Here is a 27,852-nt window from a genome sequence, read left to right on the forward strand (position 1 = left end):
ACTCACCTCTATATTTCCTCCTGTCCTTGTCACTGGCACCCTGTTAAAAGTGATCGAATTAAATCGGGAATTCAGGGAAATAGAAGCCAGAATTTGGCCAGCCCTGAAGGTGCTCTCTGTTAGTCAGCCTTGAACCCAAATTTTAGCTTCCTTGGCTCACTGTGCTGCGGGTCCCCTACAGGAGAGGAGCCTCATGTGCGCTACTGGGAGCTGCAGGCCTACACAAAACTGGAACGTCCGTTTATCTAATATATATAATGTATATTACTACAACGAAGCTTCGAATGCAACAGCAGGCTTTCCACTAGTGAGAGCAGTAATAGCGACATCAACTCTCTTTCAATACCACCCACTCCCCCAAAAGCCAGGAGCTGGGACTTGGGAGCTTTGCGACCTGCGTCCTGAGTGAAGACACAGTGTCTACAGGCTCCGCTCAGGCTGCGCTCCAGACGGACAGGACACTGCGAGAGCCTTGAGCTCAAAGAGAGCTGGGGGGTGGGGTGGGGTGGGGCGGAGTGGGGCGGGGAGTAACCTAGGCTCCAGGAGAGCTCGCGGCTCGCTGGCCCTGACGGCTCTGGGTACCCGGAGAGCCCCGCCCGCGGCGCTGGAGGTGGCGGGCTAGTGGGAGCCGCCTCCTCCGCAACTTTCTCAATCGCTCCAGGGTGAGAGAGGCGGGGTGAGGGGTTCGATTAAAAGGCGCCGCGGCCGACAGGTGTCCAAGATCGCAGCGCGCGGCGCGCTCCGCTCTCTCAACTCACAGCCAGTCGGCGGCGCTCCCGCCTACTGAGCGCAGCCTCCAGCAGGGACCCGCGGCGACCAGCTCGGGATCAGCCGGCGACCCACTTCGGACCAACCCAGGAGCAGCCCGATACCCACTCCGGACCAACCTGGGACCGACCCCGGGACCCACTCCAGACCTGCTCCTTACGAGGGACAGCGCCTCGCCGCTTCCCGCCACCCAGTGCTACTCGCTCCTCGGGACACAGGTACGACCGCCAATCCGCGCCACCGAGTCACATTGATGTAGCGCGCCCTCGACCGGGACGCCCCACGGCGGCTGGGGGGTGAGATTCAGCCAGTAGGGACTCAGTTGTGAGGTGCGAGGATGGGTGCGGTCTGCCGCAGTCCTGGGAAACCGAGGCCGGAACGCGCTGCGCGGTCCCCACGGGCCACCGGTGCATAGGGACCCGAGCCGTGAACCTGTTTCTGAGGCTGGAGGCGTCTGCCCGGGCTCCGGGTTGGAGCCGGCTGCTGTCGCCGCCGCGCACAGCCTGAGCCGGGAGGTCCGGCACAGCGCGGGGTGGGGAGGTACGTGGGGGCCAGGCTGTTCCGCGTGGGACTGCGACGTGTCGCCAGTGTTTCTTTGCTAGAATTTTCCCGAGGCTTCCTGACTGCGTTGTCTACCGCCATTGAACGTTTGTAACTAACCGAAAGCTTAGCAGGAAAACTCGGTTTCATTTGTTAAGCAGGAGGCCTCCGTGGGAAGACAGTGACCTTTACCACCTAAAGCACTGGGGTGACGTGGGCGACGGCCCAAAACGCGCGTCCGTAGCCGCTCCCGCGAACTGCAGAACCCCAGCCTGCACTCGGGTGGAGAGTTTGATTGCTTTTTCTCCTTTCTTAAATGCTTTTTTTAAAAAAGGATTTGCGTCCAGGCCAGACGCTGCAGCTGGAAGGGAAGCTTCCAGGCACAGGTTCACAGAGGGTGTACTGCTGAGAAACGTGTCCCTTAGGACTCTTGCATCAGCCCCTCGGTGCTGCCACACTGGAAGGGAGCTTAAGCCTAAATGGGACCAATTGCTCAGGTCCACGGGACTGTCCTGAGAAGCCTGGCACAGTGGTGGCTCCACTTACCCTGGAATCCTTTGGGAATTATGGGCTAAGCTCATAATTGTGAGAAGGGTGCAGTGGGGTCAGCATCTGGAGGTGTTCCACCAGCTCTCTCAAGTGTTCTTTAAGGCAAATACGGGTCACATACGCTGTATACACTATAAACAAGGAGAAGCACCCTTCTTTTCAGGAGCTAAAGATTCATGATTCAAGGCAATCTGCAGGTGACCCAGGCCAGGTAGGGACCTGCCATGTGACCTCCTAGTCCTAAGGCCAGCCTGGAAATCACCTCCCACACCGCAGTTGAATATTGACATTTCACCTGCTGGCGTAGTACTCCTAACCCCTTTGTGAGGTCAAATTTTAACCTCGCCCTCTTCTTAGGCCATTTTAAGACAAGCAGCTGCAATCAGATATGCTGGGACTCACAGCTATGACCCTGCTACTTGGTTTTCTTTTGGAGGTTTTGTTTTTTTTCCATTTTTGTTTTGGCCTTATTTGTTCATTCCGGTCACCCCTTTCCTATTTTTGGTTTGCCTTTTTGTTGTTGTTGTTGTTTTAGTTCTGTTGTGTTTTGTTTTTGTCTCTTTTGGTGTTTGTTTCTTGAGCCAGGGTTTTGCTGCGCAGAAAAGTTTTCCTCAAGTTAGCACAATCCTCCTGCCTCAGCCTCCACAGTTCTGCTGTTATAAATCTATACCCCTTGTTGTGCTAACCCCGGCTGCATGGATTTAGAAGCAGAGCCGGGTAACACAGCAAGCTCACACTCAACAAGTAATCACTTTAAAGTAATTTTATAAACAAGTGCAAAGTTTACACAGAAGTTGGTTTTGTTTTCTATGTTGGTAATTGGGCTAGTTTGTGGGTGTTATAGACAGGCAGAGGTACGTGCCCCAGGGATCCTCCAGCTCTGTATTTTGGGTTAGGTTTGTGAATGTTTATTTCAATGTCCTGAGCTCCACTCAGCAGAGGCAGACAGGAAGAACAGGAGGTCTAATTCCAATCAGATTGTTTTGTTAAAGGAACACTGTTGCTTTTCAATCCTCCTGCTGTTAGGGGCAGACCACATGGAACTGTAACACGTTCAAAGGACAACCAGTTTCCCTAAGGGCCCTGACAGTCTAGGTATAAATGGGTCAGGGCAGAACCTGCCGAGCCTCTGTTTCTCCCTGCCGTGTTTCTGTTTTCCAAATTGGATAGGACTTGATGTTTTACCAGTGTACGTCAGCTTCCCCTAACTTCCGTACCCCTCACTCACCCTATCTCCTCTGACCAAGGCAGAATTGAGGGGGTTCCACCAACTGGGTTCCTTGGTGCTCTATGTATGGGCAAGGAGGGACGTCTCTCTGTGCCTGCTGAGTCCACTGGGAAACAGGATGTAACTTGCTAAGCAGGAGGGTAGGATGTTTTTAAGAAAGTGCAAGAGGATTCATTACAGCTTGGAAGGGATGGAAGCAAGTGAGTCAGGACAGCAGGGAGGATGGGGTTGATTGTGACAGACAGGTGTAGCTATGAATCAGAAGGTTCCTGCCCAGGGATGAAATAGAAGGTCATTGGCTCATGGAAGCTCATCTAGGACACAGACAATGTACACTGTGTCACCCAAGGCAAAATCCCATTAGGTGGGTCCTTGGACCAGCAACTGGTGAACCACTGAGCTAAATGTCCCGTCATTTTTCATCATATATTTATTTTAGAATCACTTCAAGGTTAAAACCATAGTCCACAGTGCAGTGCTCACTTGCAACACATATCAAAACAGACAGGGAGCGTTAACCAAACAGTCCCAACCTGACAGTGGAACTACCAGCCTGCATGTAAAGACCTAAGTGCTCATTTTAATGTTGGTGTTGTCTGTTTGTTTTTGTCCTTGGGGGGGGGGGGGGTTCTTTTGTTTTTTTGTTTTGTTTTCTTTTGTTTTGTTTGTTTGTTGTTGTTGTTGGTTTTACCCTGTTCCTCTCACACAGAAGATGGAAGCAAGGCTTGGAAGTGAAAGGTTAAGTTAAGGAATCTCAAATGTAAATACAAACCATTAGTAATGCCATTGCGCTCTTGCCTGACAAGCCCATAAATATTAAAATATTTTAAAGAAGTAGCTTCAGCCTAGAAACTACAGGAAAACGACACAGGGTCCTGTCGAATTTCACAGATTCTGCCATATAAACCCAAACCCAGCAGCCATACCTCTATAGTGAGGTCAGCCCAAGTTTTTGTCTGTCACTGTGCTACACTGCAAAGCTTGCTGCTACCGACACAGCCCACTGAGTGACCTGTATGGAAATGTAAGCATATGAGGCGGGCTTAGCCAGAACTTGGTTTTGCCTTTTATAGTAGCAAGTACTCTGCTTTGGTGTACCCCGTACCCACATCTTTACTATTCACAAAAGACTAGGTGAATTAAATCAGGTAAACAAACTTTTTTTTTTTTTGAGAACTATACTAGAGAGTACACAGAAGTATGTTGGAGATGGTTTGGGAGTTCCACACTTAATCCTATGATCCTATGGCAAAGTAAGTTGTGTTGTCACCCACCAGCATCCAAGAGGAGGCTGTGTGTGCTGTGGTGTTTGCCGGGTAAGACAGTTAAGAATACAGACCCAGAACCAGAGATAGGACCCACTGTCTGGCCAAAGCAATGATTCCTGTTTTATGTTTATTTGTCTTCTCTAGTGCCAACCACCCAGAGGACAAAATGGATTGGGGCACGCTCCAGAGCATCCTCGGGGGTGTCAACAAACACTCCACCAGTATTGGGAAAATCTGGCTCACCGTCCTCTTCATCTTCCGTATCATGATCCTCGTGGTGGCTGCGAAGGAGGTGTGGGGAGATGAGCAAGCTGATTTTGTTTGTAACACTCTCCAGCCTGGCTGCAAGAATGTGTGCTACGACCATCACTTCCCCATCTCTCACATCCGGCTCTGGGCTCTGCAGCTGATCATGGTGTCCACGCCGGCCCTCCTGGTAGCTATGCACGTGGCCTACCGGAGACACGAAAAGAAACGGAAGTTCATGAAGGGAGAGATAAAGAACGAGTTTAAGGACATCGAAGAGATCAAAAACCAGAAGGTCCCTATCGAAGGGTCCCTGTGGTGGACCTACACCACCAGCATCTTCTTCCGGGTCATCTTCGAAGCCGTCTTCATGTATGTCTTTTACATCATGTACAATGGCTTCTTCATGCAGCGTCTGGTGAAGTGCAACGCTTGGCCTTGTCCCAATACAGTGGACTGCTTCATTTCCAGGCCCACAGAAAAGACTGTCTTCACCGTGTTCATGATTTCTGTGTCTGGGATTTGCATCCTGCTAAATATCACAGAGCTGTGCTATTTGTTCATTAGGTATTGTTCAAGAAAGTCCAAAAGACCAGTCTAATGCATTGCCTGGCTGCTAGAGCAAAGCTTGAGGGAGAGGATGAGGCAACCATGCCTAGTGGTCAAAGCTCAGCCACCAGCTTTTCCCAAGACAAACATTCCCATCTTAAATGCCGCCATCTGAAGTCCCTGTAGGCCTCCCATGAAACTCCAGAAGCCTCCATGGGCCTCCCTTCCCCCAAAGCTCCTAAACAAAGGCCCAATTCTATGCCTGCATTAATGGGTTCTAAAGTTAGTTCCACTGAGACCCCGTGCTGGTAGCGGCTATGCTTGTAGGATACATTCACAGTTTAAACAAAGGGATCTCACATTGTTTCTCTTCCTCTGAGGACAGGAGAGATGAGTCCAGTCCTGAGGAAGGTGCTGGGAAAGTTCCTCCTTCAGGGTATCCTTCCCCAAGTTGCCCCCAGTTAAAGGTAAAGAATCTCCATTCTGTTATTTGCTTTGATAGTTTTAACAATGGGCAAAGCTATTTGATGCTTCAAGCGCTGTGTACTTTTAAGAAAAATGAAAACCTTAAAATAAGATAGGTTCTTTTGCTCTTAAAATGGTCTGGAAAACATTATACATTCCTCCCATTTCAGAAGTTCAGTTTGTGAAGTGAGCTTGATGTGTAACCAGATCTCACAAGGTCTTTAAAACCTTCGGCCTTTGGGTTGTGGGAAACCTGCAGTGTAGCTGAGAACCCACCTATTGTATGCATATCGGTGCGCTTGGCACAGGGCAGCAATGCTACAGCCTGCCTCGAATGAGACAAACTGCAAATTTCTCATGCTGGCTTCTGACAAGAAGAGGCCTCAACTTAAAAATTCAACTGTAATTTTGTGTAAGAGACAGATAGGATATACCAACAACTGCCATGAGTCTAATTCAGCCCCCAACCCCCACCAGTTTGTAAGCTCTGTAGCTGTGGGATGTGGCAGTCAGCATCGGAAGACAGATCAGCTTCATGAGTTTGCTTGGGGATTTCACTGCCATGGTACAATTTAATGGTGCAGAAACCAAATGGGGTGGTTTTCAAAGAACCAATGAAACTTCTAGACCCTAAATCCTATTGATTAAAACTGAGTTTTTCTACTTTGAAAGTCTGCTTGCCTCCCTCTTCAGCAGTGCCTTCTTAACTGGAAACAGATAAGTGGATATTTGGGAAAAATAGAAGAAACTAGTTTAGGTCAGCATGTAACTTTCCTAGGGCAAGCTGAACCTTAGCATTGCCACCGTGTCTAATGTGTTTCCCACAAGATGACAGTCAACAAATCCAACAGAGGACACTTCTTCCTACCAAGAATGTCACTGGGAAGCCATTTCATAGCAATAAATAAGAGTTGTGGTTTCATGCTTGTCACTGATATAATTTTGTAAACTCCTAAATGTCATTTATTAAAATATGATTATTTTGTATACTTTAAAATTAAATAAGGTTTTTAATAGAATACCAAACTTTAACTTGATCAATAGTAAGTTTTTCTGGCTTTGGTTTTTGTTTTGTTTTGTTTTGAGACAGGGCCTCACTCTGTCACCAGGCCGGCCTAGAACTGTCAGAAATCTGCCTGCCCCTGCCTCTCAAGAACTGAAATTAAAGGTGTACACCACCATGCCCAACTATACTAGTGTGTGTGTGTGTGTACACACATATACATATATGTGTGTGTTTATGTATGTCTTTCATAATTTATATTTTAAAACATCCCAGAAGTATGTTTACATGTTATAACACACACTGTTCTGGGGTTCTGCTCCAGTTACGGGGACAGGACATTGGCGCCCAACCCACAGCAGTCTGATGTTCAGTGAACCCATCCTAAGGACTGTAATGTCTGAGAACTAGAGAGCAGCATGAGGAGGCTAAGTCCTGGTGACAGGATCAGTCCAGTTTCTAGAACCAGAGGAACTCACAGTCTACAAGGTCCTTAGACTCAGTGTGTAATCAGTGCTAAAACACCTGTCTCCATATATGAGTCCCCATATTGCAACAACAGTATCACAAAAAAAAAAATAAAAAATACTCTTTATATTTAAAAAATAAAACATCTTCCACTGTGAAGACTATGACATGAGAACCGTCCTCTGTGGACCTTTCCAATATTGTGTGTGTGTGTGTGTGTGTGTGTGTGTGTGTGTGTGTGTGTGTCTAGAAGCATGTGGCCCATGTTCTTTATGTTTCCTCAATGTCTGTTCCCATGGGACATACCTTGACAGGCAAGCCTGTCCCAGGTAAGTGACTGCCAATATGCAGCTCTTTCCTGGATGGCACCAACACTTTCATCCTTTAAGGTACAAGCTTTACACTGAGGCTGTCAAAGCATTTTAAACATCAGTGACACTATTTTTTTTTTTTTTTTTTTAATGGAGGGCCAAGCAACATAGCTTGAAAGGGGTAAAACTCAGCCCACTTGCACTCGGGCAGAAGAACAGGTGAACAGTCTCTCCCACCTGCCCTTTACAGACCCTGTTAAAAGACCACACGGCCTTTTAAATGGTTAGTTCCACTCCTACACATTATGAAGATTATCACTCTTAAGGTATTAAAGAACAGGGCCAAAATAATTACAAACCACCAACAACCACTTCATAGGACTGACGGAGAGGTCTGGCCACAAGCTTGAAAATTAAAGCTTGGCCTCTGGAATACGATCATCCTGAACAAGCAGTTGGCAGTTTGTCTGTGAAGAGATGCCTTGGTGTGAGTGAGCTCCAAAGGTTACAGGTGATGCCCCCCCCCCAACCTGGGTGGCATTCACTGACTACCTGTGTAGAGACAGGCCACTGCTCATCTAAGTGGAACAACAGAGTGTTCTATTGGGTTCCCTGGGCCTAAGCTGTCTCAGGGGCCACTGTTCTAACTAGGTGACTCACCAGGGAGCAGCTTGCAAATGCTGACTGGATGGCAGTGGGTAGAAGGGAGCTTCCTGTTGACCCTGGCCTAGGCTCTTCACCGTACAGTGGGCTTCCAGAACACTTCCCATGCCTGGGAAAATCAATGGGGTGATTTACACAGACCCTCTCCTCCACCTAGGGCAGCAGAATGCTATTACCATTAATATGCCATTTCTTTCCCACTCAGTAGACCCTGAGTGCATGGTGAATGACATCGTAAATAGGAATGTCTCCTGCAAAGCTCAATTAACTGGAAGCTTGAGAATGTGCAGGTTGACACTGAAACATAACACAGTGACCTCAGAGACCAGCCATGTCAGCAGGGGAAGGAGGACTGGATGCAAACACAGAAGCAGAATAAAGATGAGTAACAGGCAGCTGTATCACTCAAAAAAAAAAAAAAAAAAAAAAAAAAATCAAGGGCTGGAGAGTAAGTAGATTAATGCCAAGATGCTACCTAGCATACACAGTCATAGGGTCCATCCCCTGCCTGTGCCTACCACACACAGCCATAGGGTCCATCCCCTGCCTATGCCCACCACACACAGCCATAGGCTTCATCCCCCGCCTGTGCCCACCACACACAGTCACAGGCTCCATCCCCCGCCTGTGCCCACCACACACAGCCATAGGCTCCATCCCCCGCCTGTGCCCACCACACACAGCCATAGGCTCCATCCCCCGCCTGTGCCCACCACACACAGTCATAGGGTCCATCCCCCACCTGTGCCCACCACACACAGCCATAGGCTCCATCCCCCGCCTGTGCCCACCACACACAGCCATAGGCTCCATCCCCCGCCTGTGCCCACCACACACAGCCATAGGCTCCATCCCCCCTGTCCCTACCACACACAGCCATAGGCTCCATCCCCTGTCTTGGAGAAAGTAAATAAATAGAAATGGTGTTCAGAGGTAGATGCCTGTAATTCCAGCTCCTGGGAGAAGGAAGGTAGGAGAATCTGAAGTTCAAGGTTATCCTCAGCTGCATACTTAGTTCAAAGCCAGCCTGATCTCTGCATCAAAACAGCAAAAACTAAATGATTAAATGAATATACATAAGCGACTAGGAAAGGGGCCAGTTCGTTAAGAATGAATGTTACAGGTTTGTCCTATCAGGGCCTCCATACTACCTAATATGTATACCACATCTCTTGCTTCCTGTCATCCTCACTGCAACATAAAAACCATCGAGTCATCACCTGTGGAGGGGTGGGGGTGGGGTGGTGAAGAAGGCAAAGCTCTCATAACTGTCAAGATCAAAGGCCAGCAAGAGTGGTCCAACCACTCAGAGGTTATGTTGACAGGACTTGTGGAATTATCCCTCCCACAAGGAAGACTAACTCCACAGGCCTGCAACCTACATCTGTTGCAATGCTGCTGGAGCTCATGGTGTAACTGCAGTCCTGCAAGACTCAGTGGTCCGTTCCTACACATCCCTCTTGATTTTTTTTCATTGCCTGCTATCTACTGAGGACCAGCTAAGCACCAGACACAATTAGTCCCTGGGACTGGAGTTGATAAATAGAATATGTGGCTCCTTTCTAGCCTGTCCATCCCCTGTCCTTCCAGACCGCAAACCCTGCCTTCTGCTTATTAGCAATTCCTTCAGACTGTAGAACATCTATCAGTTTAATAAACGTGATTTTTCGTGGTCACTTAAGCCAATAAAAACTGTTAAATATGGAATGTCACCAAAGACTCCCAGCGCTGTATGGGTTTACTTACCTGCAAGGTTTGAGTTTGGATTTTAAGGATAACTTAGTGACATCTAGTTTTCAGGCTTCTGTATTAATATGGAGAGATCGTGCCTGCCATCCCATGACCCATTTAAAAAGGGCCGTTTATTGAGATTTTCCTGTGATCTCGAAGACAAAGATGAGCGTGGAAGGCAGCATATTGGCGGAAGACGGAGAAGCGGAGAAGCAGCAGCTGTACTGTGTGCAGCGGAGCGGGCGACAAGAGTACCAAAGCCTACAACAGCTCAGGCGGGCAGGAGGTCGCACGGTTTGGGTTTCGGTTGGATTTTGTGGGCCCTCAAGAACAATTTCATAAAAGCTAAATCATGAAAGACAACTAATTTCAGGGAAGACCTGAGACTCGTGGTTAGTTTGGTCTTTTTTTTGTTTCTGTGAGACGCTCAGTAACTTGCCAAGGGCTCCTTTCACTAGTTGTTATCATTTATAACTGGCTGAAGGGGTTTCCTGGAAGCCCTTACCCAACCTGCTGCCTCAGGTGGAATGCTTCTCTCTTCTGCCACCTGCAGTCCATCGTGGGTAATTGCAAGGTGTCGCCTCTGCAATTCCCCAAGCATCCCGCATAGAAGGCTCTGGAGTTTACATTTCAAATTCATAGTGAGGGAGACTGTAAAAGGGAGCTTGAAGTTCATACACAATATTTCCTCACAAATGGGGCAAAGACAGCCCTAGCCACTTTGTGAGGCCTCGCACTGTACTTTGTCTTAGATAGTTTAAATCGTTGACTCTTTGCCTGGCTTTGGTCTTAAACGCCTACCATTTTATCATAGCTGCAATGAAGTCGGGTGACTTCTTTCTCAACACTCTTCTGTGCAGGGACATTCCTTACTCTGATGTTATTAGGTAACATCAAGGTGGGACATCGGGATTCCTTGGTTTTCTGCCCTGTGCTTCTCTGTTTGTGGTAGGGAATGGAACTCAGGGCCTCATGCCGCGAACCACGCAAGTGGTCTGCCCCGAGATACACCCAGGCCCCTTTATATTCTTAAGGATAGAGGTCACGGTTCAAAGAATCCCAGGCCTTTCACAAATGTGGCATTTATTTCTCAAAACCTCAAAAAAAATGAGTTGAGGAAAATTCTGAATCATAATAGCTCAAGAAGGCATTTTTCTCACCTACCAAACCTTTTTCAGAAGGTAAAAGCAATCTTGATTGAACATATTTGTAAACCTGTTTCAGAACTGACACCACCAAGACGTCCACCAACAAAGTATACTCTGTTCACCGAATAAAGACTCTTTCTGCCTTAAAAATGAGAAAGAATCTGACTCATGCCCTGGACAAACCTTTCTAAGTTAAACAGGCCAGACACAAGAGTACAAATATCCTGTAGTTCCAGGAAAGGCCAAGACAATATAAAGATGGAATGCTTGTCAAAAATTGGAAGGAAAGAGGAGAGGGGTTATTGATTAATTGGTACCATTTGGCTGAGCTTGGAGCATGAGACAGTTTTGAAGATGACTGGTGGAGTTGGTCATACAGCAATAAGATTAACACTTAAAAACAGTTAATATAGCTGGGTGGTGGTGGCTCATGCCTTTAATTCCAGCACTTGGGAGGCAAAGACAGATATATCTCTGAGTTCAAGACCAGCCTGGTCTACAGAGTGAGTTCCAGGACAGGCAGGACTACATAGAGAAACCCTATCTCAAAGGAAAAGGAAAGAAAGAAAACAGTTAAAATGACAGCTTGTTTAAATATTCTTACCACATTGTTTTAATGAGGAGAAAAAAATCTCTTTTGTCCACACAATAGACGGTGGATGGTCCAGAGTGAAAGACAACTCATTGAGACACGCTCTGAATGCAGACATCGTAACACTGTTGATGACTCTGGCTTGCTTTATTGGTTCTGTGTGACACCAAACTAAACTCCAAAGCCTATAGAAATTAACCACAAGCATTAAATGAGTGAGACAAGTTGACACAGGTAACTGAAGCTTAGCCAGCCTCATGAAAAACAATTGTGTTCTAGTCTGCTCAAGTTCTGTAAGGGAGAAATACCAGAAAACCATCCTGCCTCACACTCATGAGGCAGCCAGGAGGGACCTTTGCTCCTCTCAAGGCTACGGACAGTATTCTTGGAAGCCTATGCCGAGTTGAATGTTGTAAATATTATTCTCAAACAGTATTGATTAAAAAATGGAAGTCTAGCTCCAAGGTAGCTCTTCAGAGCTCCAGTTCTCTAGGTTCCTGGTTGGTTGAGCCCATGACTGCTTAATTCTGAAGCCTGCATGGATTCATATTTATGTCAGTGATCTTGTTTAGGAATTTTATTTCTATCCAATTTAGAAACAGAAGTTTTAATAATCATAACATCTTCTATAGTCACAAGTACGTGAGAGATTGCAAAGACAGTTGCCACCAACTAAAACTAACTGCCTGAGCTAATACATGGGGGCCCAACTCCCAAAAGGTTTCCTCTGACCTCTATGTATGGACTGCAACACATGTGTCTGTATATGTACATGCAAATAAACAAATGTAATAAAAGAAAATTTTAAAAGTCTTCCAAAAACACATCCCCAATACTCCTGGAAGTGGCTGCATTTTTCTTCCCCTGCCCTTCACCCCCCTTCCCTGCCCTTCTCTCCCTTCCCCTCCCCTCCCCTCCTTTCCATCCTCTTCCCTTTCCTATCTTTTCCTTTCTTTCCTCTGCTTGTCTTTTCTGGGAACAAACCACTGAGATACACCTCCAGGCCTGTTTTTTTGTTTTTTGCTTTTTCTTTAAACTTTGAGACAAACTCCCATTAGCTGCTTAGGCTGGCCTCGAACTCACTCTATAGTCCAAGTAGGCCTTGAAGATTCAGTCCTCCTGCCTCAGCTTCCTGAACAGTAAGGATACTTATTAGCCTGCGCCACCAGGCCCCATTATCAACTAAATTTTTAAGGGAGGCAGGAAATGGACACCTTTTATTACTAACATTCACTTTATTACTACTTGCTTGCTTTTCCTCTTGGCTCCTTCTTCATTCTGGGGTAAGGAGAGGAGAAGACAGGGAGGGGTCTGTGTTCAGTCAGAGCAGAAGTTCCCAATCTGTGGGTCACAACCCCTTTGGCAGTCACATATCAGATATTTACGATTCATAACAGTAGCAACATTACAGTTGTGAAGTAGCAACAAAATAATTTTATGGTTGGGAGTCACCACACCATGAGGAACTGTATTAAAAGACTCCAGCGTTAGGAAGGTTGAGAGCCACTGAGTCAGGAGAGGTGGGAGCCAGGGCACACCTGTGCTTATAGAACTATATTATGGGAGACTTAAGATGAATTCTTCTAAAAAAGGAGGACATGACAAATTTACAAGATTAATTCTCTGAGTTACTTATATCTGCACAAAGTGTTATAAGAGACATTATTACATTTATTTACAGAACTAAATAGAAAAATCTCAGAAGGTTTGGGAGAAAGCTTAATTGAATCTAAGAATGACTTAATAGAAAAACAAACAAAAACATAAACTCAGCTAGGCTCTGAAGTAGTTAGGAAGCCCTTTGAACTCAGGCCTGGAACCTTGTAGAACAAAGGACAGCCATGCAGAGTTTCATCATGCTTCAGGGCTGTGTGTGTGTGTTGGGGGCCAGGGGTCAGGGGTCAGGGATCAGGGTGGGTGCTGAGTACTGGTGCCACAGACCCCTGAACAGAAGCTCTGGGGCATGGAGAAGTGTGACTATCATCCCAGCACTCCCCACATAAAAGTAGGAGGACCAAGTTTACGGTTATTCTTAACTGAATAGTGAGTTTGAAGCCAGCCTAGGTCACATAGCAGAGGGATCACGGGGACATGCCGGAGCAGTGGGAAACAGAAATGAGGTAACTGAGATGTCTGTGTTGACAGGTAAGACATGTTGAAAATGAGTTATGTTCAAAGTGGGGAGATAAGGCAAGCATTAGAAAGGCTCGGCAGAAACTTATGACATATGATCAGGGCTACAGGCTAGGGGCATGGCTCAGTGGCAGAGGGCTTGATCAGCATGCAAGATGTCCCATGTTCCACCGCCAGCACTGTACAAAAACATCAGGGCCAGAAACATGCATGTGGGCAGCGGCCTCTGAGCTTCCATCTGGGGTCATGTAATGGACATCTCTGGACACAATCACTGAAGGAAAACGGGACAAGTGCACACAGGGGAGGTGGCAAGGTCTGAATTCTGAGTGACAGTACCAGGGGCTGGGAAAGAGAAGAAAGAAAAGTGAACTCTGAGCTATCTATGGTCAGAAAAGGCACTGGGATCCCATAGAGTAACACTGTGACTGTACAGAATATCTGTAACTCTTGGGTTAAAGCAAGGGACCATGGAAGGGAACCTTAGGGAGCCTGGCTGAGCCAGCTAGAGTGGGTGACAGCCTCCCTGAAAAGGGAGCTTTTAGAACTGCTAGTTCAGTCACAAGGACTGGACGTGTATACCCCACACCTGTCAATCATTAGTGAAAGCACAGTGAGACAGCTCACAGGCAAAGTCCAATGAAAGGCAGGTGCTGGGGGCAATCTGGCCAGGAACGGTGTTCGGGAATCTTGTGTCCAGAGCTCAGGCAGCAGGAAGGAATCCAAAGGTGAGGCTGAGAAGGCCACACTGTGGAGCTAGGACTGAAGGGCACTGGTTAGGCCGATGGACAACCCTAGTCAGCAGAACTGTGAAGCAAAATCACAAGGAAACACAGCTCGTAGCTCTTAGGATGGCTTACCAAAAAGACCAAATAATAAGTGCTGAGATGTGGGCACAGAGGGACCCTTGCACAGCTTTACTTGGAAATGTAAGTAATATAGCCATTGTAAAAACCACAAGGGAATACCTCAAGATGTAAAAACAACCGCACATTATGACCCTGATCGAGTATAGTCTTAAAGGACGGGAAACTGATACAGCAGACACGTGTGTATTCCATGTTGACTGTAGCTTCCATGGTGACTCACCCACACAGGCCAAGACATGAAATCAACACATGAATCCACTCACAGATAAACGGATGAAGGAAAATACACTATAAACATATGGGGGGAGGGGCAATGAGATAGCTCAGTCAGTAAGGGCAGCCTGCTGCCAAGCCCGATGCCCTGGGTTCAATCCTTGGAACCCACATGGCATAAACAGAAAACAAAACAGACTCCCACAAGTTGTGCTCTGGCCTCCACCTGTGTTCCAGGGCATGTACAGACACATGTGGTTTTTAAAGCATGTACAATGTGTATGTTTTTAATGTGTCAGCTAAAAATACACTTTGAGGAAAGAAGTTGTAACACTTGGGAGATGGAGATTGGAGGATTAGAATTTTAAGGTCCTTAGCTACAGTGAACTCAAGGGTTGTCTGGGATACAGGAGACCTTGATTAAAAAACATAAATAAATGTGTTAAGTTGTTTTAATTTTAAAACAATTCTAAAATAGAAATTCTGCCCATTGGAAACACACAGATAAACCTGAAGGACACTGTGTTAAGTGAAATAAGCCAGATGCAGAAAGACAGATAGTGTATGTGTCAACTGCTTCACGAGGTTAATTTTATGAAAGTAGGAAATAAGGAAGTAGTTCCGGATGCTGGGGACAGTGAGGATGGGGAATGTGGGAAGCTGAGTCAAGAGTGCAGTAGAAGAATGAGTCTTGGTGGCTACTGTACAGGGCAGTGATTATAGTCACCTTTACTGGGAAGGGGCACAGCTCAGGGACAGAGCACTGGCTGAACGTGCTTTAGGCCCTAGGCTCTGACAGAGAGGCAAAAAGAGAGAAAAGGAGAAAGGAAAGAAGAGAGGGAAGATGGAGGGAGTGAGGGAGGGAGGGAAGAAGGAAGGGAAGGAGAATCTTTGGAAGTAGCTGGAGAAATAAATTCTGAGTGTCCTCACCATTAAAAACACTGGTAACTGAGCTGACAGAGATTCCAGTGACTTGGTTTATATGTTTACTGTCTGTTTTTCAAGACAGGGTTTCTGTGTGTAGCCCTGGCTGTCCTGGAACTCAATCTGTAGTCTAAGCTGGCCTCAAACTCAGAGATCTACCTGCCTCTACCTCCGAGTGCTGGGATCAAAGGTGTGTGTCACCACCTTCAGGCTTCAAGTGGTCTTTATTTGACATTTGCGATATATTTACATGTAAAGAAACAATGTGTGACTGATAAACATGGATAGTTATTCTGTCAATGACAAGAGAAGTAAAACTTTAAAACACGAGTGGTTTGGGGCAAAAGCCGGTGGGTGTGAATGGAAGTCTGGCAGAAGCAGGGTCCTGACTTGCTGTGTATGTCCGGTCTCTCCACGTGCCTGGCTCTGCTCTGTGCTCTTAGTCCTACCTGCACCTTTGCTGAGCTTTGTTTTTTTTTTTTTTTTTTTTTTTTTTTTTTTGTTGTTGTTGTTGTTGTTGTTTTTTATTATTTTATTTTATTTTTTTGGTTTTTCGAGACAGGGTTTCTCTGTGTAGCCCTGGCTGTTCTGGAACTCACTCTGTAGACCAGGCTGGCCTCGAACTCAGAAATCCGCCTGCCTCTGCCTCCCAAGTGCTGGGATTAAAGGTGTGCGCAGCCACTGCTGCCACCACCCTGCTGAGCTCTTAAGGACTGAGACCAACCATGGGATTGTAGTCTTTTCCCTCCCGAGCAACAGGGAATCCTATACAGATTCATCTATGCCCAGTATCTGGGGCCCCTGGCTTTCTCAGCCTGTCCACCACACCTCTAAGGCGGGGTGTGGAGCATCAGAATTGCTTGTGTCCACAGTGGGCTTCTGGAAGGGGATTAGGGCAGATCAGATGGAGGTCCCTGCCCCTTTCAGCCTGTCCATGCATCCAGAAGCTATGAGCAGAAGCCCTGTTATATCCTTTCCCAGAGAACTGGAAGCAGCTGAGCAATACCCCCCACCCCCCAGTCAGCTCCTTGATCAAAACAAGGACAGAGCCAGATGTGGCAGTGCTACAGCTGCAATATCAGCAGCTGGAGGCTGGTGGACTGCAAGTTCAAATCTAGACTGGGAAGCCAGAGATTGCTTAGTGGTTAAGACCTGGGTTTGGTTACTAGCACCCACATGGTTACTCATAACTATCTGTAATTCCAATTCCAGAGAATCTGAGCCCCTCTTCTAATTTCTAGGAACTACTGGGAACGCACACGGTGCACATATGTGCAAGCACACAAGACACTCATACACAAAGAATAAAAATTAGAAATTTTTGAGCCATGCTGGGGTACATAATGAGACCCTGCCTAGAACTAAAAAACAAAGTGAAAATAACAGTAATGGTAACATCGGCCCCAGCAACAGCCTGGAAACATCAGCTCTTACACAAGCAAATCCACCCAGAGCATCAGAATGGAACATTGGAGCAATTGTTTTAGACCAAGGTCACTTATTCAATGGCCACCAAGGTCAGGTGACTGAAAGGCATCAGCAGCTTTGAGTACAATGCCTGTTAGTTTATTGGTGTGGCCCAGACCCATAATATTAAATGTTACATTTCCTCACACCAACTTCAGGCTAACTCAGTTGATAGGATCCACAGAGTGGGGCGTAGGCACCAGAATATAGGTCATGTACGCAGCGCCCCTTTGGGACCCCCCTGGAGACAGTAGAAGTAGGAGCAGTTAGAGGGGAGGAGCCGCTGTCCCTGAGTCAGCTTTCATAAGTTTGGCTCTAGGGCAGGGTCTTGGCGGGCTGTTCTCTCCCAACATTCAAGGAGTGAACAAGACAGGGCTTCCTTCCTATCCGATGCCCTGTTGCCCAGGAGACCATTTCTTTGGTTCCTCCTCTTCCTTTAAATGCCTCCTCTTTGGGGGACAGGAAACTTCACCACTCAGCAAGTCTCAGGTGTGCCAAGTTCAGGGTTTCCTGAACTCACTTTACCAGATGCAAACTCTTCACAGCAGAACGGGGCTACCTGAACAGTAGCTGCATTGCTGGCTTGCTTTCACAGCTGTTCAAATTCATTAAGATAAAACAGGAAGCAAAAACTGCAAAAAGCCATGAGCCTCTCTTCCCAGAGAGAGTCTCCCTCTCAGAATTTAGAATGCCAACCCCAGGGTTGCCACAGTGTGGGTTTGGGCTCTGATTAACCCCCTTTTCTTTAATTGGCATTACAATCTAATCACAGGGTATATTTAAATCCTGGATCGGATAAAAGGATACAAAAATATTCCAGTAAGCTGTCTTTAACTTGGACACACAGCCCTGATGGGAAAGACAGAGACCTGAGAAACCCTGACTAGATCTTTATCACACAACAATTTGAAGAATTTATCATGAGTATCAGTAATGTGGCTAATATTTGTAAACTGCTCTGACTTTTGCCTCAACCTTTTCCTTCATAGCTAAGTCCTGTGACAGTCATTTGAGTCTGGAGGTATTAGGCCCAGTTTGCAGATAAAGAAACTGAGCTCAGTGCAGCTCACTTCCCCTGAGGGAATACAACTTATAATAACTTATAATAATATAAAACAGCTTCTAATACTAGACACCCACATTTACAAAACCTTTTAAGTGTTCAAACTCATTTAAATGATATCAAGATAAGAAAGTGGTTGGCAGAGTCGCTGACACACCACACGGGCCTCAATGAATTTAATTGTCCCTTCTCTTTGCCAATGTTGGCATCTCTAGGATGCCAATAAAGTGGGCGTGATGATTCCTGAGTTACAGCTGAGCAGAGGAGAGCCCAAGGGCTTATCCAAAGAAGACATGGAACAAGCCACCACGCTGGAATTCTAAAGACCTAAGCCTCTTGTATTTTTTTTATGACTCAATTGGACTGTGTGCCCTAGAAAGCTTTTCGTAACTGGCAAATTATTTTAAATGTCTCCAGTATTTCAACAGCTAGCATTCAACCTTAGATATGTGCATTCCTTGAGTTCACCACAGCAGCAGGGCATCAGGCATGGTGGTACATACCTGTAATCTCAGCACCATGGGAGGGAGAAGGAAGGCCAGAGGTTCAAAGCCATCCTGGCCACACAGAAAGTTTGAGGTCAACCTGGTTACTTGAGACCCTGTCACACAAAAAAATAAAAAAGTAAAAAATTAAGAAAATGGTTTGATGGTACCCTGCCTGCTTGCACGCACGAGGCTCTGGGTTTCATGGCTAAGCCTGCACAAAAATTAATTATAATATTAATTATTAGTTAATTAAGTGTTAGCAGGCCAGTGACTTCAACTAAAGCTCCGCAGAGAGGGAGTATTTTAGCAATCAGACAGGAAGTGGACCCAAAAACAGCCACCACTGCAGGGTCAAGAGTACAAGTGTTTGAATTCTGAGGTACGGAGGCCAAGACAAACAGTAGGAAAATGATCTTTTACTAATCCACACGTATTACTTCCTCCTCCACAGAAGCCAGAAGCAGGCAGCGACCCTGAGTTCCAAAAGAAAGGAGACTATGTACTGCTCATAAACTTGCAATAGGCACCAAGACAACCCTCATTTCAGACATGGGGCCCTCAAGATTCAAGGTGTGAAAAAGAAGCTCTAATTACAGGCATTGCCAGGGTGCTGGGCCAGTGTGGGTGATTCAGCAAGCTTCTGACTTCTCTTTGAGTTCGTGCCAAAATGAGGTCAGGACTGGTTTGTGGGAGGCTTGAGCGCCTCATCTCTGGCATCTAATGAGGAAGCATACGAGTCTCTGGACAGGGAAAGAATGATATCGTTGCAGACTCTGGGGCAGGAAGAGCTGGAGGCAGGGGGATCACAGGCACTCAGGCCCTAGGGTCCTAGGCCAGCACTGACTAGCCAAGGTTGTCAGTATGAGCTGAGGGGACAAGCTGGATGAGGCAGCCAGAGACCAGCCCACTGAGATGTGAGGTTGACGATTAGAGTAAGAAAGTGCAGGGACCCTGGGCCGTGACCAGGAGAAGATACATGGTCTATCTTCACTCCTACTTAGTCAAGCATTAGAGAATGTAAGCTCCATGCGCTCTAACATGAAAGGAGGTGCTCCTGTCCCCTTATACAGGATGCAATGACACCTTGATCTCAGATGAGGCCCCTCCCTGTGCACTCTTAGTTCAAGAGAGTACCCAGACTAACATCTATGTCCTGTCTTCCTCTATATGTCCCTCCCTGACCACCGTCCACCCACCCCCACAATTCCCCTGACCTCTCCATTTGGAAGATGAATTCAACCTGCAAGGATCAATTCCCTCTACCTTGTTCTGGGTGGCATCACCCTCAAGCCCAGGGGGTTTTTGGTCTGTCCTTACAAAAGGCCAGCATCTATTTTAGAAAAAGGTATCAAAAGTTATCTTTCCAGCTGGCATGGTGGCACACACTTGCAAACCCCAGCACTCACGAAGGCCAAGATAGAAGGATCACAAGTTTGTAACCTACCTGAGCTAGATGGTGGGACCCTCTCTCAGAAAATAAAATAAAATTCAAACTGAGGAAAGGTTCATTTGGTAAAAAGTGTTTCCTGTGCAAGCCTGGAGGCCTGAGTTTGGATCCTCAGCATCCACATTCTGTGGCACCTGTCTGCAACTCCTCACTGGATAGTATTCCTAGAGCTTGTTGATTAGCCAGCCTAGCCAATCAGTAAGCTCCAGGGTTAGTAAGAGCCAATCAGAAGCTCCAGGGTTATAAAGAGCCAATCAGTAAGCGCCAGGGTTTTAAGAGCCAATCAGTAAGCTCCAGGGTTTTAAGAGCCAATCAGTAAGCTCCAGGGTTAGTAAAGGCCAATTATGAAGCTCTAGGGTTAGTAAAGACCAATCAGTAAGCTCCAGGGTTAGTAAAGGCCAATCAGGAAACTCCAGGGTTAGTAAGAGCTTCTGCTTCTGGTCCTTCAGTCACTGGCCTGCACACACACATGCACACTACACTACTACAGCCACACAAAAATAAACAATGAAATCAAATTAATATGAAGCCACCTTAATCTAGTTTTTAAAGCTGAGATCTCTAAGTTTCCATCTGCCTATCCTGCGTGTGACCTTTTGTGTCATTCTGAGCTTGGGAAGTACAAATTTGGATACGGCTTGTCATCACCAAAACTTGTGCTGAGGCATGGTCTCAGCGTAGAGGCCATGGTGCTGAGAGATGGTGAGATATTTTAAGAGACCACAAGGAATCTGCCATCATGAATAAAACAATGTCTTTTCATGGGAGCCAGTTAGTGGCCATAAGAGTTCACCTCCCCTGCTCTTCAAGGACCACTCCCTTTCCACCATCTGTGAGAAGCATGAAGCCCTCACCATAACATGGTAGATATTGGCACCTAATCTTGAGCTTTCCAGCCTTCAGGCCACAGAGCAAATTAAAACCCCTTTCTTCCCCCCCCCTTCCTTCATATATATATTGGTGGGGGTCTCATTATGAAGCCCTGGCTGGCCTAGAACTCAGTATGTAGATCAGGCTGTCTTGAACTCACAAAGATCCACTAGCCTCAGCTTCCCATGTGCTAGCATTAAAGGCATGCCCTACCACACATGGAGACTGCTTCTTGCTTTAGTGTGTTTTGAGCCAGTCTTCTTGTATAGCTCAGATTGGCCCAATACTCACAGCAATCCTCCTATCTCAGCCTCCTGAGTGTAGGAAATACAGCGGTGCATCCTCACATTCAGCTTTAAATTTTTTTCTTTATAACTCACTCAATTCAGGCATTCTACAACAGAAAGGGGACTCAGACTGAGGTGGCTCTGACCACCGAACATTGGCTTGGATCCATGCCGGTGAAATTCTGGATCCACAGAGTACACTCCCCCCCCCTTCTAATCTCTGTGCCTGTTGCATCTCCACCTACAGAACAAAGAAGCCAGAGGTCTCCTCTGTTCCAGGTGCCTAGACAATTTTTCACAGCGGTATGAATGTTCCCAAATCAGTAGGAAAGGATGTTAAGTACAGAAAAGCAAAATCCACTAAGGCAAGCCAAGCAAAGTGAGGCAGCCTATTCAAGGAGCATCATACATCCTCAGGACTCAGTGCAGGCCAGGGCTCTCTCGGGTTCCTCTTCTCCCTGGGAGCTGACCCCCATTCAGCAGACCTACTTAGAGATCCGGGTCAGTGTTTCACAGTGAAGGCCCTTCACATCCTCGCTTGATGTCAAAGGTGTTCACTGAGATGCTCCCTGACTCTCCTCGGTGCCTTTATTTGTCCAACTTTAAACTGGCCGTGTCTGGAGAGCTCCTAGTCTTCCTCTACCATGGTGAGGGTTCTGCTGCTAGGAGGTATCCTGCAAAGACCCGAGTGTACAGAACACATGGCCCATGGCCACGCAGGCCTCCACAGCCACCTCTAGTAGGCTCAAAAGGAAGGGATGGCAGAGCTCAGTCCTGGGCAAAGCACTGACAGAAATCACATTTTCTCTTGAAAGTGACCTGTCTCCCCTAGAGCAATGCATTGGAGGGATATAGCAGCAGGGATTCAGGGAGGTATGCACTCTGCATTCCCTGACCAAAACATTCCAAATGAAATCTAAAATGGGCCTGACCATACAAAATGGACCACTAAACCGGAAACTGTCCTTTCTTGTCATCCTTTACAAAAGAGATGGGAACACACCAGCTTAAGCCTGCACGCGCCACAGCCCCAGGCGCCCACTGACACATGGCAAATGCCCATCAAAATCCATGAGTTCTGAGCACACTGCCTCCACCCTCCATCGATATTACCATCAGATCCTCTTCCCATGCCCCTGTCCACTCCCATCCTGGTGGTCCCTCAGCCTCTGTCCCCGACCTGAAACATCTGAGCTCCTTACCTGGCCTCCTTGATGTACCTGCCCCTGTTCAGAACATCAGAAAAGATTCTCATTCCTTCTGGGACCGTCTGTCACGGCCACCTCTGCTTGGCTCAAAGGTAACTTAGGCTCCTACTCCTAAAGGCCAGGGGCCCAGTACACAACTGCTGTAGCAAGCGCTTGCTTCTATCGCTCCAAGATCTAAGAAAGGAAGAGATAATCAGTTCTCAGCTCATTTTCTGAGAAAACTCTGGCACCTGGAGACTGGATATTCATGAGAGTGAGAATCTTTCCACAAATTTCTGCTGCTTACCAAGATGGTACATTTTCTCCTCACAAACCTATTAGACTCTGGCCCCAGTCTATGCTCCAATCTCATTTGAAAGAACAAGCCTCTATTAACTCTCAGGGCTTTTGCTTGTTAAATTCATTCATTCATTCATTCATTCATCCATTCATTCATTCACTGGGGGGTGGGCACTGCTACAGCATATGTGTGGAAGTCAGAGGACACTTTACACAAGTCAGTTCTCTCCTTCTACCATGTGAGTCCAGGAGGTTGAACTCAGCTCATCAGGTTTTGCAGCAACTGCCTTTACCCAGTAAGCTCTCTCCCCAGCCCAAAACTCACTTTTTCATTGCTTCTTGAGTGAGGCTTTTCACTGCTGGGCCCATGGACGTGCTGCATTATCTTTTGTGCATGTGTTAATTAGGGTCAGAGTGAAGGTTAGGGTCTGAGTCATCACCTTATCTATGGTGTGTACATGCAGCGGCTTTGAATACATTATTGCTGTGTACTTACCACCATCCAGCTCGAGAACATCTTCCCAGACAGAGCTCTCCAAGAGCGACTCACCCTTCCCCTCACCATTTTCTTGGTTTGTGACTAGCTCGTTTCACTTAACGATGTCTTCAAGGTTCACCTGTGTCACAATATGCACAGTCTCTAAGGTTTACAGAATGATCTAGATAGCTGTATTTTCAGCTTTAAGTGAGTGAGTTTACTAGATACGCAGCAAGAAAAAGGCAAAAGCTAAAGAGTGAGTAGCAGACAGCTCCAGCAGACAGCAAACCAAATCCAGTCAAATGAGGCACACAACACGAAGCAGAGACCGGACTAGCCCACTTAATAGAGCAAGTAAAAGATGCCACCATCAAATAGAGGGTTTATGAACGTCCAGGAGAAACGAACTGCAGAAGGCCCGTTGAGGCAGCTGCCTGGACTTCTCAACGGAGCTTCTCAGGCCAGGCAGAGTGTCCTCTTAGGGACATGTAAAAAAAAGCAAATTGAAGTAGATAGATAATAACATCAAATCAGGCACTTAAAACCATCTGGCAGAAACTAGCAGGGGACTCAGAGTTAGTCAGTTCCCAAATGAGAGGGTCCCTGTAGGGTCTTCTCCATCCTCTCCATGGAGAAGCCTCCGGCTTCCCATTTCTACTTCAGTAGTATTACATAAACAGCAGCAATCTCCGCTGGAAACACTTTACCTTCTAGCTGTTCTAAACGACATTTTAAAAATAATATTCTTTACTCTATGAAAGTTTCATATATTTATACAATGTACATGGATCATATCTCCCTCTAACTTTCCCTAGTGTGCCCCCACCCTATCTTACTCCCAAATGCATGTCTTCTCTTTATTTTATTTTTATTGCTATTAATAACCCCACATCTAAATTAGTGCTGCCCGTATGTACATGGGCGTGTGTACATCCACTGGGGCACGAATAATCTACCAGTGGTTATGTCCCCCAAAGAGTGTGGCTCTCCTTGCCTCAATGGTGCTCAGATGCCAATAGGTCCTCCAATAGGCATAGGACCTCCGAGGTCCTCCATCCATCCTGGAATTTTGACTGGCTTGATCTTGAATAGGTCTTGTTCAGGAAACCATGCCCTCTGTGGGTTGGTGAGTGCAACAGCTACATCATATCTAGAAGTCAACACTTCATAGCTCTCCGCCCTACATACCAGCTCTCAAGTTCTTCCCATGACGTCTTCCATGAAGTTCCTAAGCCTTGGACATTGGGAAGTTGACAGACCCAGCATAGATCCACAGTTGAGCACTCAGAGTTACTTATGCATGGCACTTTGGCCTATTACAAGTCGACCATGTGACGCTTCAATACCCTTTACTGCTTGCTAAAGAGTTAGAGAGTCAACTTGACCCAGGACAAGGAGTTTTGAAAGATGCGAGAGATGGTCTCCTTGTTCAGAGTCTGCTTTCAAGATTTTACAAAGCATAGGGCATTTCACAGCGTGTCCTGCTGATTTAGTGTCAACTTTAGAGTCAGCTGCAAGGCGGGACCTCAGATGAGAAGATACCTCCATAACATCCAGCTGTAAAGTATTTTTCTTAATTAGTGGTTGATAGGGGAGGGCCCAGCCCATTGTGGGTGGTGCCATCCCTGGCCTGGTGGTCCTGAGTACTATAAGGAAGAAGGCTGAGCAAACCAGGGAAAGAAAGTCAGTAAGCAGCACTCCCCCATGCCCTCTACATCAGCTCCTGTCTCTAGATTGAGCTAGATTGTCTCTAGATTGTCTCTAGATTCCTGCCTGTTTGAGTTCCTGACCCCACTTCCTTCAGTGATGAACAATTGTGTGGAAGTGTAAGCCAAACCAAACCTTTTCCTCTCCAAGTTGCTTTGGTCATGGCGTTTCATCATGGCAATAGAAACCCTAACAGTCCTGCCTTCTTGAGACTGGGTGAGTGTTGCATTATGGATCTACTCCGCCTTTTGCTTGTGCATTCTATGTCAATGGACATTTGGTCTGCGTACATGCTAGCTGCTTTGAATAAGCTATGAACATGGGTGAGCAAATGCCACTTTGAGGCGCTGTTCTTTTTTATTCTTGTGGTTATATATTTATTGAACAATTATGTGTATAACATATTTTTCTATATTTACATCTTTGAGGAACTGAATGTTTTATTTACACTTGATATTCCCATAAACATTAAGCAAAGCTTCTTATTTGTCTTAGGATTTTGTTTCATTAGTAGGGTTTCATGTAGCCAAGGCTGGCCTTGAACTCCTAACTCACCTACCTCCACCTCCCAAACACAGGTTTTTATCACCACGCCAGGCATAAATTCTACTTTTCTCTCATATCCAGTAACAGTGTTTATGTTCCTGGTTTTATTGCTGTTGTTTTTGTCAGTAGCCATCCTTCTGAGACACAAGTGACAGCTCATTGTGGGTTTATTTAATTTGCCTTTCCCTGATGATTAGTGTGATGTGTATCTGTGTACTTCTTGGTCATATAGGGACCTTCTCTGGAGAAATGTCTTCTCAAATCTTTTGCTTACTTTTCATGTGTGTATGTTCACATGTGTAGCAACACACACAGGGACACATGTGCAGGCACGTGGAGGTCAGGCATTGATATCAGGTATCTTCCTTGATCTTTCTATACTTGATTTACTGACACAAGATTTTTCACTGAACCCAAAGCTTGCCAACTCAGCTGGTCTAGCTCTCCAGCTTTCTCTGGGGACCTCCTGCCTTTGCCTCTGGAACCCTGGGATTACAGGTGGGACCCCTGCGGGTTTCTGTGTGCACTGGGACCCTGAACTCCAGTTCTCGGGGTTACAGGCCAGTGCTTTGTCCAGGGTATCATCTCCTTTTGTCCATGTTATAGGATATATTGTGTATTATGGTGTTTTACAGTTTTAGATTCCTAGCCCTAACCAGATACACTGCCCTGTAGGACCATGAAAGGCAGCACCCAACATAGATCCACTACTATGCTCTCCTTTCATGGTCCACGCCCTGTGGACAGTGTCCGGGAAGCACCATAGTTTTAGGATTCACAAATTTCTCTCTGTGGTTTTTGTGCCTTTGTTTCCTATACTTTTGGTATTGCACTGGAAAAATCCTTGCCAAAGCCAATGTTGTCATTTTTTTTTTTACTATGTTTGTTTTCAAAAGCTATATGGTAACTTGGCATGATGGTGCAGAGGCAAGCAGATCTCTGAGTTTGAGGTCAGCCTGGTCTAGTCAGTGAGTTCTGGGCCAGCCAAGGCTACATAATAAAGACTTATCTCAAAACGAAACAAAACAAAACACCTAGTGATTTAGGCCTTTAAACCATTTTTTTTTTTTTTGCATCTAAATTTTCCACATTCGTAATAATGTTATTTATTCAAATTCTGTTCTTTCCTCGGTGGGACACTCTTAGCACCCACCATGCGTCATGTGACCACATGTACAAAGGTTTCCTTCTGGGTTCTATTCCGACCCGTTAATCTGCCTGCCTGTCTTTATGTCAATACCACACTATTCTGATGACTTTGTGCTGAGTTTTGAAGTCAGTTTTGCTCTGCCTTTTGCAGATGACCTACTAGACATCCCTCGAGACTCCAGATACATTTTACAGGATAAATGTTTCTCAGCTTAGACCTTTGCTTTTGCTGTGAAGTACTATGTTCTTTCGGGGGTCTTGTGCTCCTTTCTTTTTTGGTTCTTGATTTTGGTTGGTCGTTTTGCTTTTGCACTAAGTATTGGATCAGGCCTCACACATGTGCTCACACACTGAGCTGTATCTCTAGCTCTCTTTTTCTAAATCTCGTGACAGGGTCTCATTAGGCTACTGAGGCTGGCCTTGAACTCACCTGCAGCCCAAGCAGGCTTTTGTCCTACAGTCTGTCTCGGCCTTCTTCAGAAACTTGTGCCATCAGGCAGAGCTGACCTTCTTCCCTTCCTGCTGGGAGTCAAACCATTCAAACTCCAGCTCCATTTCCTGCCTCCACACTGTTTCCACCCACTCTGAGCTCCGGTTCCACTCTTTCCTGTGCCTTTTCTTTCTTTTCCCCTAGACAGGATTTCTCTGTGTCGTCCTGGCCATTTTGGAACTCTGTAGACCTGATGGGTATTGAACTCAAAGATCCACCTGCCTCCACCTCCTAAGTACTGGGATCACAGGGGTGACTCCCCACAGCTGCCTTATTAGATATTGAGGATGGAACTTGAGGTTCAGTGGGTGTTGGGCAAGCATTCTATCAACTGGGCTACTCCTCCAACACAGAGAGACAAAGACACAGCATCCTTTCCTACTGCCACATCTCTAAAATGGAGAGCTGGGTCTCAGAATTGGTGACCCCTGACCATGGCTGTAGCTTCTATTTTGTTGGCATGTGAGTGATGCTATGATGTATTGTTCATATATGGACTCCAGGGTCACAACCAGTGGCAAGCAAATGAAGAAAAGACAGACAGGAAAACTTGGGCTGGTGAACTGGGCCATCTGCTGGCGAAACCACAGCATGCAGAACACTAAGTGTGTTGTGAGTTGGATGGAGAGGTGGGATTGTTGCATACAGTTGAACAGGAGGCGGGTTTATGGCAAACGGCTGGATCAAGGGACAAGTTTAGCTGAT

At 46.4% G+C, this 27,852-nt stretch overlaps 1 protein-coding gene across 2 annotated transcripts; it reads left to right on the top strand.

Moving 5' to 3' along the window:
- The first annotated feature begins 624 nt into the window (after positions 1-624).
- Gjb2 (gap junction protein beta 2) lies at positions 625-6,804 on the top strand. 2 transcript variants are annotated; one of them, XM_034499229.2, is made up of 2 exons: positions 625-986; positions 4,498-6,804. In XM_034499229.2, exon 2 carries the CDS (start codon positions 4,520-4,522, stop codon positions 5,198-5,200), a length of 681 nt encoding a protein of 226 aa, XP_034355120.1. In that variant the 5' UTR covers positions 625-986; positions 4,498-4,519; the 3' UTR covers positions 5,201-6,804. The 2 variants fall into 2 exon arrangements, with proteins under 2 accessions (XP_034355120.1, XP_076787057.1); XM_076930942.1 differs by lacking the exon at positions 625-986 and adding an exon at positions 1,094-1,308.
- The last annotated feature ends 21,048 nt before the right edge of the window (positions 6,805-27,852 follow it).

This window comes from Arvicanthis niloticus, chromosome 3 (genome assembly GCF_011762505.2).
Source record: "Arvicanthis niloticus isolate mArvNil1 chromosome 3, mArvNil1.pat.X, whole genome shotgun sequence".
In the NCBI taxonomy this organism is placed as follows: Eukaryota; Metazoa; Chordata; class Mammalia; order Rodentia; family Muridae; genus Arvicanthis; species Arvicanthis niloticus.